Here is a 15754-nt window from a genome sequence, read left to right on the forward strand (position 1 = left end):
AATTGAGTAATAGACTGTAGCTACAATTACTGATCGAGTATTTCTGATTATTATTATAGGGAACGACATTTTGAGAATCATTGTCTATTGTCACAGCAATGAATATTTTGACGGTCAACAGAATAACGAAAATATTTTTGATTTGATTATTGATTGAATGACTACTCTAAAATATTCAAGTGTAATCCCTGATGAGATAAATAATAGTTTTTCACTATCATGGAAAATTAGTGGAGATTTTTGAATTTATTTTTCCTCGTTACACTCAACTGGAGTTTATTCATACGACTTGAAAACAGAAAAAATAACACTCATTATTCTCTTCATCATATGTGAATGCGTCCAATGAATGATTTCTATGCAACTATAATGTTTGGGTAGATATCAGTAGCGAAGTGGTAAAATGGTTCAAGTCAATTTTGACAATTGGCGAGTTTTCAATGAATTTTTTTTTTTTTTTGTTATATTTATTTGCTCAAAACTTTACATGTTTATACAGCATAAAAAAAAAAAGGAAGAATAATATATATATATATATATATATATGTATATATATATATATACACGTCATTACGTAGAGTGTAACACTAGGTACTTACATTAATCTTTGTGTTATGATTCAGAAAGTTTATATTTTTAGTTTGCAGACGTCGAGAAAATTTGAGACGATTTCGATACATTTGAGATCAATTTCTTTGAGAATCGTTCGGATAGAGTATGGAGGGAAGAAATTATTTATCTGGAGAGAGAATGAATATCTCGGAATCTAAGGAAGATAGCAAAATTTTTGTTATAACTTTTTTTGTAGAGCCGATGGAGGGCTACAACAAATGTAATTAATAAAATTTCGCTATCTCCCTTAGATTCGGAAATATTCCTCAAAAACTCAACTGAGATGAGTCGACTTAAACTGTTTGACCACTTCGCTACTGATATATATTTATTTTTTTACTATGGGCCTACGCCCCCTGCTTGCTCCGCTCGCCAACCACCAAGACCCCTATTTAGACCCTAGTGACCCTCAATCTGACCCTTGTGGCCCTTCATTTGACCTTCGTCATGTTTATTCAAACCCTCATTGTAAACCTCATGATCTTTTTTTTTTATTCCTGTTACCCTTAGTTTCTAACCCTTAACCCTTAAGTGGTCGCATCGTGAGGGAATCCCCGCTAAACCATACGCAACCTATACGGCGCCACTGTCGAGCGAGTGAGATGCTAGAAAAGCGCGACCACTTAAGGATTAATTTTATTATTAATTTCAAGTACCAAATTTTCATAATCAGAAGTCGATTTGAATAGTATAGTCGATTTTATAGTATAGAGAGATTTGTTCATTTATTTATTGAGTTTATAGTCAAACAGCTAAGGCCAATTACATGACTACAGTAGTACCGCATTAAACTTAATTGTAGACCAACTAGTTTAACCGATAATGGCATCTAAGGATAGTATTCCATACAAAGGTAGAAATTTAATGGTATATGTGGCTGAGGTATATATACATAGCTACCTCAGTAATGACTTTTTACAATATCATAGGGGAGGTTAGGGCAAAATGGACCGGGTGGTCAAAACGGACCCCTAGGGTAAAACGGATCACTGACAGAAAATTGGTAATTTTTGTTTTTTTTTCTTTCCTTCAAATCAGGAACACTTAGTGATGCAGTCGAGACTAGTCGAGAATTATTTTGAAGATTACGACGTATCCTAAACTTTCGATGTTTTTTTAGACCGTGATGATTTTTCCAAAATAATTCTCGTCTAGTCTCGACGGCATCACTAGGATCAGTGTTCATCAGCAAAGTATAGCGTCAGCGACGCGTTCAATATGTTTAGTACCCTTTAGTACATCACAATTTTGTCGGCAAAAACTAGGGTGTTCATGATTATTTGCACACAGAATAGTAATTTTTGACTGACGTTAATTAGTTATACGCACCGGTATATGAAAATTATAGCACATTCGCACCAATTCATATTAAATGACAATGTACATAAATTGGAGGCGCATAAGTCCTATTTTACTAAAGATGAAAGAAACGTGAAGTTGTTTTATATTGAAATATCTCGAAACTGCCTGACCGCTAATCCTTAATTCTGATTGGTCAATATGTGACACGAAGTTATTCACAAAAAAAACACCAAGCGGTATTTTCAAATTCTTCAGTGACATAATTTCAAATTCTTCAGAGGTAAATTTTTTTTTCAGGTCATATATATAATATATATATAATATACATATTTCACATGTATATATATTATCGGTGAAATTAATAAATTTTGTCCTTTTATGGAGACCGATTATTTAAAAAAATTGAAGATAATTAATTGAAAATGAAAAATTCTTTATAGATTCTTTTACTCTACTTCGCTATTCACTTCAATCATTAGTCGAATTCTCTTTGATTCATTATCAATATTTATAAGGTATTCATGAGAAAATGAATGAATTCCATTTCTTCATTTCAACAAATGAATAAATCAGCGCGCGCATAGATCTTGTGTGATAAAAGTGGGAGAGGGTAGGGTAAAATGGACCGCTCACAAAAAAATTGGTAATTTTTTTTTTTTCCTTCGAATCAGGAACACTGAATGTGTTGAATTAAAAGTGAGTTTCTTGGATCGTAACCGTCACAGGGGTTTTATAGACAACAAGTGTCGCTAAACCACAATGTGATGAGATTTGCTAATCACTTCAAACCACAAATGACTTCGAATTTGCTCCATTCGGAAGCAAAAAAAAAATTATCAATTTTCTGTCAGCGGTCCGTTATGCCCGCCTGGTCCGTTTTGCCAGAGCCTCCCCTATGCAAGTCTCAGTATCGAATCAAACGGATCATTGAAGATACCATAGAATTGCAACGGTGAGAAGATTTGTCAACTTACCAACGTGAGAGAATGACCGCACTGTGTTCGCCGATCTGGCGTGAATTCCGGGCCTCGCTATGTTGGCCATTTTTATTGTATTTTGTTTATTGTAGAGCTGCCACAGTGATTCAGGTACGTGAACTTTGGAGGAGGGCTTCGGCCTCTTGGTGAAGCCAAGGAGTGACAACAGACTCGCTTCTAGATTCGCTGTCGCTTGTTCACGCTCTGTGCTGTCTAGTTTATTGATAACATTGCTGCCTGTTGTGCTTGTTGCATTGACAAGCAGCGCGGAGACTCCCACCGTCAACGCCAATCTCAGGAGCAGCAATGTGCGCATCGTGACGTCCAGTCACTGGGCACTATGCCACCTGCTGTAACAAAAATTTAAAAATAAAAATCGTTAATAAAAATGAGAAATTAATTTAATTTTGAAAAATTATGAGTTACAATGGATTGAAATGCGGAGCGATCTCTTTCAACATGACGTGAGTGAAGAAACGATTTATGCATTTTCACAGCAAAAACAAATGTCTGAATTTCACACACCTTTTGTAGACATTTTTCAGACATTAAAAAACGTCACAATAAAATGGAAATTTGTCTGACTTTCAGACGAACCGGTGCCTACACTTCTTAATTCATGTTTGATATTCAGACAAATTTTAATTTTATTCACACGTTTTTCAGTGTCCGAAAAATGTCTACAAAAGATGTGGGAAATTCAGACAAGGAATTCATTTTCGATGTGTTGTGATGAAGAATTTCGTATTCACTCGAGATGTAGTCTTGTGTAATACTCGAGTGTTACAAACATCTTTTATAGAGAAAAACAAGTGGGAAATTGCTTTCGTTACAACATAGTCAATATATTTTCGCTAATAGATTCGCAATTTGCTTCTGAATGGAATTTCTATGACGATGTATTTTAAATTGAATTCAATGATTTATTTCATTCATCATTTTTCTGACAAATTATTGTTCGGATTGACGCGAAATAATGTATCGTTTTTGCATTTTATCATTATTGACTGACTCACAAAGTTTCATGGTAGTGCAATCATTTTCCTGCGTTTTTTCTAAAACTTTACAGAAATTCATAAAATTTTATCCCGGCCAAATTATGAAATTTCCCAAAAAAAAAAACAAAGACAAGATCACTGGCATCACTAGTTTGAATTTTTTTGAAACTTTATCTCGGCGATTATGAAATTTCGTGAGTCATTAAGTAATGATAAAACGCAAAAACGGTATATTTTTTCACGTCAATCCGATCAACAATTTGCCAGAAAAATTAAAAAAACGTGAATTTTGGTGAAAAGGGTGTAACATCCTTAACGTTGGCGGGCAACATTGCCCCGCACTAAGAGAAAAACCGCAGAGTTCTCAAACAATTCTTACGTGTGCCAAAAAAATTGTTTGTTAAAAAAGATCAAAATAGGATATTTCATTTTCAACTGATAAAGTCTCTATTTGAATCAAGGAAACACTGGTCAATGTTCAAAAAGCTATTTATTTAAGCTAAATGAAACACTAATAAAAATCAAGCTCAAGTATAAATAAAAGCTTCATTCCGAGCTAATATTCAAATAAACCATTGCCCTCATCCCTCATTTTGGGGGTCTCTTGACCCTACCTTCTCACTTATATTTAGTAGTGAAGGTCAGGATTCAGGATTAAAAATTCTCTGAATCTCAGTGACGAAATAATCCCGTAAAATAAGGGAGTAATTCTGGTCAATTTCAGAAAAATTGTCTGCAATTATCTCTAATGTTCAGAACAATATGTCACTGACAATTGATAAAATTGCAGCGTTAAAATTCCTCTGAATTCTTCTCCAAGGGACGAAATACGTTGACCTGCTTGCTCGCTTTTTCCCGAATGAGGTCTATTCCTAAAAATACTCTGTTTTTTTCAATGACTCCGTGTACGTATGCAACGTCACCTTGCCGAGTTACGAAATTGTATTCCAGTACTGAGAACCATATCCCCAGATTATACAATATTTTTGTAATAGGATTTCCGCTGAATAATTCATGTATTTCCGCCGCTGACCTTTCCATACACTTGGGTTCATGAAAATCTATATTCCAATATTGGATGAGATAATGTAAATGAGAGATTTGATCATACGACAGTCCGAAATTTATTCTGGATGTAGGGGAAGGTGGGGTAAAACGGACACTTTAGACTTTTTTAAAATTATTCATAACTCCGAAACAAATTGATCAATTGAGCTCAGTTTAGGCTCATCACAAAGGGAAAGAATTGTTCTTTGTATTGAAGAAAAAATTATCAAATTTTATCAACATTTCAACCCCTCATTAACATTTAAAAAAAAGCCAAACGTGTCCGGTTTACCCCAACCTCCCCTAGTTTGTGGAAAACTAAAAGTGTTATTCCTATAACTTTATATCCAGAAGTTGATAGCTTAAGTGACCACTTAGACAAGACTGAGAAGTGAAAGATCCGTAGAAAAATGTGATGAAACGGGAAAATGGAGGAAACTTTGTTTGATTAATTTCCGGTTTTAGGATTCAAGAAGTGATGAAAGTTCAGTATTAATGGTAAACAGAAATTCAGGTAGAAGAATTGACCTGTGAGCGACCCAGGGGACCACCTCGAAATTTAACCAGGGATTATCGTAATAAATACGAGCAAATGGGCGGATTTTCAACTGATTGAATTCCCTCTTGAATGAATAGGCTGAACTATAATAAAAGTTTCTTGAAGGTATAAATGCATGTGAAAAGGTTTTAAGAATGTCTCGTCTGTAGGCTGAGAAAAAAAGTTTCTGGAGAAGCACGTCTACACTTGTATCAAGAAACTCATAGCTCGAAAATTGACAAGAAAAAAAATCTTAGACAGAGAAAAATAAAAATTTCATTAAGAGATTTTGCACCTATCTTAACGCATCTTGTCTTTGTTTTTGTCTCAAAAACGAAGATGATTTGTTTATGACAAGAAAGCGATTTCTCATACCACGTTAAATTGAATTAATTCATTTAATAGTTTTTTCGCGTCAACTATAAAATATTTTAAGGCAACAACCATTTGAATTGATTTGAGAACTCGTTTTCTTTATATGAACCAATTGCCCCCATCTTTCGGACAAGTGTAAAATTTCTTGGCGTAAGATTTTTTTCTCTTAGTGTGAGATATTGTGTACTTGGTAATTTTCGAGCCATGAATTTCTATCAAGAAATTCAACAAGTAAAGACGTACTTCTCAAAAAACTCTTCACAGTGTGAGCGAAAAAACTACTTTTGAGAAAAAAAGGTCACTTGATACAAGCAAATATTCTCTTGTCAATTTTAAAAATCGTGAAATCTCCTGATAAATAATTTTGTTCTCAGATTGAGAAAAAAAACTTTTTCAACAGTATGAGATTCTCTTGTCGCGAAAAAATTTTGAAGCCTTCTCAAGACTATAATGATGTCCTTTCCATGAATTCATGTAGTTTGCATTATACGTAGATTTTTTTTTCATCAGGACTTTGATTACATAAAATCTTGCAGAAAGAGCAGAACACTTGAGATCAATTTTCTATACACTTGAATTGATAATGAAACCCTTCGTCGTGCAATCGAAACAAGAATTCCTCAGTTGGAGATGATGATTGATCACATCGGGAAAGTGTGAATTCTCACAATGTATTAAATTCTAGATATAACGCAAATCATATGAATTTACAGGAAGACTTATGCTAGAACTTAAAAATTTTCTCGGGACAAGAGACATTTCACAATTCTACAAATTGAGAAGAGAATATTTTCTTGTATCAAGGAAATCATCTTTATCAAAATCAATTTTTTCTCTCAGTGCAGGATAAGGTCAATAGGGTGGGGTAAAACGGACACTTTAGACTGTTTTAAAATTATTCATAACTCAGAAACAAATTGATCAATTGCGCTTAGTTTAGGCTCGTCACAAAGAGAAAGAAATGTTCTTTGTATTGAAAATGTTATCAACATTTTAACCCCTCATTAACATTTAAAAAGAAGTCGAGTGTCCATTTTACCCCAACCTCCCCTACAAACATGAATTGAAATGAAAACGATTTCACCTCAATCCCGAATCAAATACCTCGAACAAGAGAATTAATTTCAATAACTGAAGGATAAAATACGAGAGAATATCGTAATAACTACGCATGCTTTATATGGTCTTGTCGGGGGCCGGGTTGAGTGCAGATGGCGGCAGAGAGTTGGACGGTACGAGACGGCAAGGCTGCGCCGGGTGCGCGCGCTAGAGCCAAGCTGTCTGCTGCCGACGACTCTCCGACCCGTAATCTCTACCGCCGGATCTACAGCATCCAACTGGCCGTCGCCGCCGCCGCCGCGGTGGCTTCTTCATTTCCCCCCTCAACATCTCATCTCCACTCAACCCTTCACCCGTCCCTCCATCACAATTAAATCCTCAATCCATCCGCCATCAATTTTTATTTCTCACTCACTCACTCGTATTTGCATATTTTATTATGAACCAACAGTCAAGGAACAGGGGAAGGTCGACTGGCTTTGCATGACGCATCTGCCCGATGATTTGCCTGAATTTTTCGCATTTCCGGATGCATCAGTGATAATTTTTTTTTTCATCGAGAGCTCGTCGAGATAAAACGAATTTCAGCGGTTTTGGGGGTGAATTGATCGGATAAAAAACAGATTTTTTGTATTCACGGGTTTTTGGACCGCGAGGTGTCGTTGATAAAATCCGCCATCTTGTTATATCTCAAGCACGTTTCGCGTTCGTTAAAAAGTCTCCGGGAATGCGAGAGAGGCTGAGGCTGAGTGATTAAAACCGGCTCGACATTTTCCAAATAAATAATTTGATGATTCATAAAAAAGGCATTCCTTGAATTTTTCGAGACTTACTGGTGAAAATTTTCGTTAGAATTTTCTGTCTCAAATCCCCGAAATTTTTATCATGTTTAATTTCTACTGAAATTTCAGGAAATCTTGCTATTGAAAAATAAAATATTCAACTGATTTTCTGTTCGAATGATCTAATAAATAATTTGATGATTCATAAAAAAGGCGTTTCTTGAATTTTTCTTGAAATTTTCGTTAGAATTTTCTGTCTCAAATCCCGGAAATTTTTATCATGTTTAATTTCTACTGAAATTTCAGGAAATCTTGCTATTGAAAAATAAAATATTCCATTGATTTTCTGTTCGAATGATCTAATAAATAATTAGATGATCCAAAAAAAAGTGCGTTTCTTGAATTTTTCGAGACTTACTGGTGAACATTTTCGTTAGAATTTTCTATCTCAAATCCCGGGAATTTTTATCATGTTTAATTTCTACTGAAATTTCAGGAATTTGTGTCATTGAAAAATCAAATATTCCATTAATTTTCAATGCTCTGAAAATGTATAAAATACTTGATTTTTCAGCACAATTCAGTAGCGAAGTAGTAAAACGGTACAAGTCAATGTTGACTATTGAGCAGTTTTCAATGAATATCTCGGAATCTAAGGGAGGTAGCAAAATTGTTGTTATAACCTTTTTTGTAGAGCCAACTGAGGGCTACAACAAATGTTATTACGAAAATTTCGCTATCTCCCTTAGATTCGGAAATATTCCTCAAAAACTCAACTGGGAGATAAGTCGACTTAAACCGTTTTACCACTTCGCCACTGAATGATTCCGTGAAAATTTGGAAGAATCTGGAAAATTCAGGGAAAAATAGGAAATTCATGTAATTTTGTTTCTGAATACTCATGTTCCAATGAAAATTCAATCATGTTGTGAAATTTGTGTCTCACTATCACTCAAAACTCATGAATTTCCTTGAATTCCACTTAAAACTTGAAATTTCATGACCATTCTTCCCCTAAATCGGGTTCAATATCACTCTCATGAGAATTACAATCATATTTTCCATGACATTTCAAAAAATTTCTAACAGTGCTTCTATTTTTGAAAAATCGAAATTATGTGAACTTTAGCGGAACCTCGGATGTCAGCATCCACTCATTATGAGTCTGAAATCATGAATGGATTCATTCGGCCAAGAGATAATTATGATGAAAAGATTCTCTATTTTTTTCAGGGCTTCTATAATTAAAACAGTGTAATGCTCCATTTTTATAGTTTGAATTTATGATTTTTTCAACAATGATCATGTTAGTACTGAATTATTTATTAATTATCATCACAACTCGGATCTCTAATAAATTTTCACTCTGCTCTAAAAAAAAAATCGTCGTCTTGTTAAGAATCCGAGATATCTTTCAAAAAGTGAGCTTCGAGGGAGATTGAATTCTTTCGCTACACAGAGAGGAATTCTCTAGAAAACTTCTAGTGTTAGCACGGGAAAAAGGGCCAATGTAACGGGTAGGTAAAAATTCCGGTACCGGCACTGGAGATTTTATTGAGTAACACGTGAAGTCCCCGGAAATGTTATCAGAAAATCTTCAGAAATTTTCTCTCAACAGCACTGGAATTTTTCATAACCGGTGGGTTGAGATTTTTTCCAGTACCAGCACTAGAATTTTTCTAAAAAATTTCTTCCAATTCAACATTCTCACATAATGAGAATAGGTTGCACTATACACGCAGAAAAATGGTTTACTGGAATTAAATAAACTTTATTTGACTCAAACAAATCGCTCATTTGATTCTAATAGAGGATTTATTCGATTCAAATAAAGTTAATTTAAATAAACAATTTTTTTGGGTGTACGAACGTGTAAGCATACCAGATTAAATGAACAAAATAATGTCGCAAATCATGTAATGAGTTCAGTAGCAGAAACTAACAGATTTCTGCGAGGAGCGCATGAAGGTTCATACACTGTGAGAGCTTGAGTATATACATTCCAAAAGTAATTCTTGCAACCAATTTTCTCTCCCACTTTTTGAGACGTTGAACCCAAATTTCCCGGAACGTCGATTGAATCTCACCCCAAAAATAAAGTTATTAACAATTCAAATGCTTAATTCAGTAGCAAAGCGGTAAAACGGTTCAAGCCGATTTAGCCATTAGCTGTGTGTTCGAGGAATATCTCCGAATCTAAGAGAAACATCGAAATCTTCGTGAGAACCTTTTTTATAGATCGAATTGAGGGCTACAAAAAAGGTCATGACAAAACTTTTGCTATCTCTCTTAGATTCCAAGATATTCATTGAAAACTGACGAGTCGAAATCATATTGAACCGTTTTATGGCTTCGCTACTGAATGGACTTCCAGAATCCTATGTATTCTAGTGCACACTGATTTTATCCTTGAATCAATAGTGAATCATCAGTTTAAAGACACATTCTTCGATTCGATAAGCATGTATTTGAATGAAAGATAAAAAAATTAATGCGTAGTTATGTGGAATAGCTATTAGCTATTATAGGAAAAAATTATAATACAATGATATCAGGAAATTTTTTTTATCAGTGTCCATCATTGGAAATCGAAATTGATTCAACTCAATAATGCTAAGTATTGTGAAATAACAATTAAACCACCAAACCCTAGAACCTCAATAATTTTGTTATCTCCCTTACACTGAGAGAAAAAATTGCTTTTAAAAAATTCCTAACAAAGTTCTGATGACAAAAATTCTAGATATACTGCAACGCTTAAAAGAGAGAACGCTTAAAAATTCTCTCGGGACAAGAGAATCTCATCCTGTCGGAAAACTCCTTTCTCTCAGTCTAAAAATTATTTATCGGGAGATTTTACGATTTTTAAAATGCAATAAGAGAATATTTTCTTGTAGGGTGAACAGGCCAATTGCTGGACGGTTAAGGGAAATTCGAGTTTCGTGGTAGGATCTAAAATAAAAGAATCACCTAAATGAGGATATGATGGCTTCCATACCTTGAAGAATGTTTTAATTAGCAGAAAAAAAATATTTCAAGTGAAAATAACAAAACAAAGAATAATTTAATCCAGAAATAGTTGAATGCAGCCGAAACCCCTAATTTCTGGACGGCTGGGCCATATTTTTTTATTCATAAAATGTTAATCAATAGAAAAAACAATTGATCACATGCTTATAAACGAATAATATTATTGAATGGTGAAGTAATCAGTATAATGCAGTAGCGAAACGATAGACGGAGTTGAGTCGATTTTGACTTTTGGCCAGTTATTGATTAATATCTCGAAATCGAAGAGAGATAGCAAAATTTTTCGCATAACCTTTTTTATAACCCTCAATTGGCTCTACAAAAAAGGTCATGACAAAAAATTTTCCATCTCTTTTAGATTCCGAGATATTCGTCAATAACTGGCCAAAAGTCAAAATCGACTTAATCCGGTTTGCCGCATCGCTACTGAATTTTCATTTGATTTATGGGATATTCTCTGCAAGTTGAGATGGTCTAGAAACTAACCCCTGTCCAGAAATTGGCCTGTTTACCCTATCAAGTGAACCTTCTTTGTCAAAAATAGTTTTTTCTCTCAGGATAGATGTTTCAATCTTCATTAAAAAATGGCCGATCTTAAAAACCGACTAGAACCGTTTTACCGCTTCGCTACTGAACTTCACCTGACGCGTCAATTTTTCGACAGCCGCATCCAAATTCAGTTTCCTCATTAAAAAACTCGATAATTCCTCATCAATTAACAAATCACCGAGACCCATCAGCAATCTCCAATCCCCCTCCATCACCCAATTAATCTCCTCTCACCGCAATTAACCCTAATCCCCAAAAATTAATTATCCCCAATTCACCCATCGAAATGCCTCCCATTCCCAATTCATCCTTCCACTAGAAAATTCCCCCCCAAAACCCCTAATGATTTAATGGCAATAATGAAACGTCTAAAAGTTTTGTCTCGAAAGATGAAAGAAGACGAGATGGGAGCGGAATTATATCCAACTTCTCGGTCCGTATCCGCAATGGAATGCGGTCCGTGTCTTGGAATCCGCGGGACGCAAGTTGAGGGAGAGAAGAAGGAGCGAAAACGCGCCAGCCAGCGCGGAGAGCAGAAAGGATACGAGCAGGGCACCGCAATGTGTATGTGTGCCTCTGTATACACTCGGTTGGGCCGGGGGGAGGGGGTGGGTGGGTATCTTCATCCTCCTTCTCCACCTCGTCTCATCGGTTACAGAAAACTCCTTGGCTTCTCTCTTCTCTTCTCGGTCCCCCAGCAGCCGCGTCTTATATCGGTTTTACGAAGGTAGGCATTGGTTGTGTGGTGTAGCCGATTGGGCCACGGTGGAACGCGCGCTCTCGCGTTATACGGTCAACAAGTAACCAACGTCATCGTCAAAAATAATCGGGGCCAGTTTTTGATATTTTTCAATGATTTTCAGGAGATCATTGGTGGGTGATGCACTATTAAAAAATTCTGTCTGAAATTTTCGGGATGCTTTTTGGAAATTTTTATCGAATTTAATTACACTGTTGAGATTTTTCGACTGAATTTTCTGTCCCAAATTGCGGAAATTTTTAGCATGTTCAAGTTCCACGGAAAGTTGAGGAAATCTTGTCATGGAAAATTCAGAATTTCGTGGAAAATTGAAGGGAACTGTAAATTTTAGTTCCTCTTTTCCCGGAAAATGAATAGAAAACCAGAAAATTGTGGAAAATATTTTCTTGAATTTTCAGGACAGTGACACCGAATGCGATTTATGGGCGAAAAATCATGAAATTTCAGATTGTACTGAAAATTCAATGTACTTTCACACTGAATATTCATATTAGATTGGAAATTGAAATAAATTGAAAAATTCTCGTCTTTATGCCGCTTAAAATTCTGGAATTTTACTGAATTTTCAGAGAAACTTGATCTTTCACGATTTTTTTCCCCTAAATCGCATTCAGTGTCACTGCCCTAAAAATTGAGAGTCAACTGACCATGAAATTTCCTTTTTTTCTGACAGCGTACCACTGATAATTCAGAATTTCGTGGAAAAATCAAAGGGAACTGTCAATTTCAGTTCCATTTTTCCCTGAAAATGAATGGAAAACCAGAAAATTGCTGTAAATATATTCTTGAATTTTCAGGACAGTGACACTGAATGCGATTTAGGGAGACAAAAACATGAAATTTCAGATTTCACTGAAAATTCAACGGAAGTCAAATAAATTAAGGAATTCTCGTCGTTATGCTGCTTAAAATTCTGAAATTTTACTGAATTTTCAGTGAAACCTGAAATTTCATAATTTTTTCCCCTAAATTGCATTCAGTGTCACTGTCCTGAAAATTAGCAGTCAACTGTCCATGAAATTTCATTGTTTCCCCAACAGTGTACCACTGAAATTTCAAGGAATTTCGTCATTGAAAATTCAGAATTTTGTGGAGAAAACAAAGAGAACTGTAAATTTCAGTTCCATTTTTCCCTGAAAATGAATGGAAAACCAGAAAATTGCTGTAAAAATATTCTTGAATTTTCAGGACAGTGACACTGAATGCGATTTAACGGGAAAAAATCATGAAATTTTAGATTTCACTGAAAATTCAATGGAATTCAAATAAAATTAAGGAATTCTCGTCTTTATGGTGCTTAAAATTCTGGAATTTTGCTGAATTTTCAGTAAAACCTGAAATTTCATTATTTTTCCCCCTAAATCGCATTCAGTGTCACTGTCCTGAAAATTAGTAGTTAACTGTCCATAAAATTTAATTTTTTACTAACAGTGCGGTGAAATTTTTTTTCGCCATGATTGGGGATTTTGAAGATTGAAGCAGGTGCATGAAGGAGATTCTGATGATTATCTGAATGTTTATGGGAATGGGATTGAGATGTTTGGAGAGGAAATCGTGGGGGCATGGGTGCTTAATGATTTGCGGGTTTTAATTCGGTGGCGAAGCGGTGAAACGGTCCAAATCGACTTTGACTATTCGTCAGTTTTCAATAAATATCTCAGAATCTAAGGCAGATAGCAAAATTTCTGTTACAACCTTTTTTGTAGGGCAAATTGAGAGCTGAAAAAAAGGTCATTACAAAAATTTCGGTATCTCCCCTAGATTCGGAGATATTTCCCAAAAACTCATTTAAGGGGAATCGGAACCCCTGCGTCTATATGAACTTTTACAATTGTGTTTTTTTCTGCAATTTTTAGTTTTTATTTATGAAACTACTTCATTGACTCTACAATGATGCAGGGGTCGAGTCGATGAAGTAGTTTCATAAATAGAAATTAATAATTTTAGGAGAAAACACAATTCTAAGTTCATGTAGACACAAAGGTTCCGTTTCCTCTTAAAAACAACCTCGACTTGAACCGTTTTACCGCTTCGCTACTGAATTGAAATTTCGGGGTGAGAAAGAGTAAGAAGAGTGGCCCAATCTGCGATAATTTATATCTCAACATTAGTAGAGAGAATTTAACGAATTCCTAGATTGAATTTCAGTAGCGAAATGATAAACCGGTTTAAGTCGACTTAGCTCTTCGCTGAATTTTCGACAAATATCTTTTTTTTTCATTTTTATTTTATTTAAGCGCAAAACCTACAGATTTATACAGCTGTCAATAGAAAAAAAGAAAGTATATATATAATATAATTTACATCTTATTGTAGTATCAAAGTTGTGACATTTCTTCCTTAAATTGAACATTTTTTTTTTGTTTTTCTTCGGAAATATCTCCGAATCTACGAGAAATAGCGAAATTTTCATCATAACCCTTTTTGTAGCTCTCAATGCGCCCTGCAAAAAAGGTTATTACAAAAAAATTGCAATCTCCCTTAGATTCCGAGATATTCATTAAAAACTGAATAGTCTAAATCGATTCCAACCGGTTTACAGCATCGCTACTGATTTAGGAGATATTAAAAATTGAAAGATCTATTTTGCATTATGGTGAGTTGAAAACGAGACGAGGAATGCTCCCAAGCTTTCCATCGATCGTAATATACATTATTGTTGAATATATTGTTGTTGTTTTTGAGAAGCGGCGATGATTCTCGTGTAATACGATATAAATTAAGATAATTAGGGCAAATTCTATTCATCTCGACCCACAGATTCTCCTCTTCCCCCCAAAAGAACAGAAGTTTCCCCGAGTCTATAAAATGTATCGAAACACAAACGAAAACGAACATGAAACAATCTCCACCGAGAATGCACAATTTCGAAATTTCACAAAATAATAAAAAAAAACTCACCTCTAGCTATCCCTGAGTCTGCAATCCGTGCAATCACGGCATCTCAGCGTGTCCATACACCGATAGTTACCGTATATTCTGTACACTTGTAAACCAACACTCACCACCATTCACAATCCAGATGTAACCAGGTGTTGACAATTGTCACAATTTCCGTGCGAATTCTCACTGCTAATTCAAACGAACTCTGAATCGCTTTTTCAGCGCTTCAAACAGCCACAAAAACACCAAAAATTTAAACGACAAAATCACATATATTAAAAAACCCGAGTTCACAGTTAAATCCACGGTATCCAAATCAATTCGTTGGGCAATTGATCCTGCTCTTGATCAAGTGATTTCCACGGTTGAATGATATCCAGTCCAGTGAAATTAAAAATCTTGAGGGGAAAAAAAATTTATCTTAAATGAGGAAAAATCCGTCCGACGCGTTCAAGAGGCTTAGTGTGACTACCAGTGACTACTGTGGCACAGTGAGCCGTCGCACCGATTCATACATATACAACTGTATACTACAAACGTTTGGGGCCAGTCCCTTTTTGCCCCCACCATAGTCACCTCCACCTGTCTTGTTGGAATATTGCCTACGTCTCTGCCTCCCTCCCCCCTCCCGGCCGCTTGCCGCATCTCTCTCGTTTTCGTCCGTCTCTCTCAGTCTAGCTTCAACTAATATTATCCCCACCAGGAGGATCTTTCTCTTCGTTTTCTTTCCACCACTACTTAGCGCCAATGTACGTTATGTTAGTGGGGTATTCTACGTCTTCTGGGCTCGCTTTCTTTTTCTTTAAAATTTGTTGTCCCCCCACTCCCCCCACTTCTGTTGG

General features: G+C 35.5%; 1 protein-coding gene across 1 annotated transcript in view; it reads right to left on the minus strand.

The window, feature by feature from the left end:
• Nucleotides 1-15381, minus strand: part of LOC107044843 (protein decapentaplegic) — a 28379-nt gene extending 12998 nt beyond the window's left edge. The window contains exons 1-2 of the mRNA XM_015266887.1: nucleotides 14931-15381; nucleotides 2889-3241 (exon numbers count right to left, since the gene is read on the minus strand). Of these exons, the coding sequence (XP_015122373.1) occupies nucleotides 2889-3207 (319 nt within the window). The 5' untranslated portion in view covers nucleotides 3208-3241; nucleotides 14931-15381. The remainder of the gene's footprint in view (nucleotides 1-2888; nucleotides 3242-14930) is intronic.
• Nucleotides 15382-15754: the final 373 nt, after the last annotated feature.

Source organism: Diachasma alloeum, unplaced genomic scaffold, assembly GCF_001412515.2.
Source record: "Diachasma alloeum isolate Michigan unplaced genomic scaffold, Dall2.0 Dall_scaffold_00828, whole genome shotgun sequence".
NCBI classification, from domain to species: domain Eukaryota; kingdom Metazoa; phylum Arthropoda; class Insecta; order Hymenoptera; family Braconidae; genus Diachasma; species Diachasma alloeum.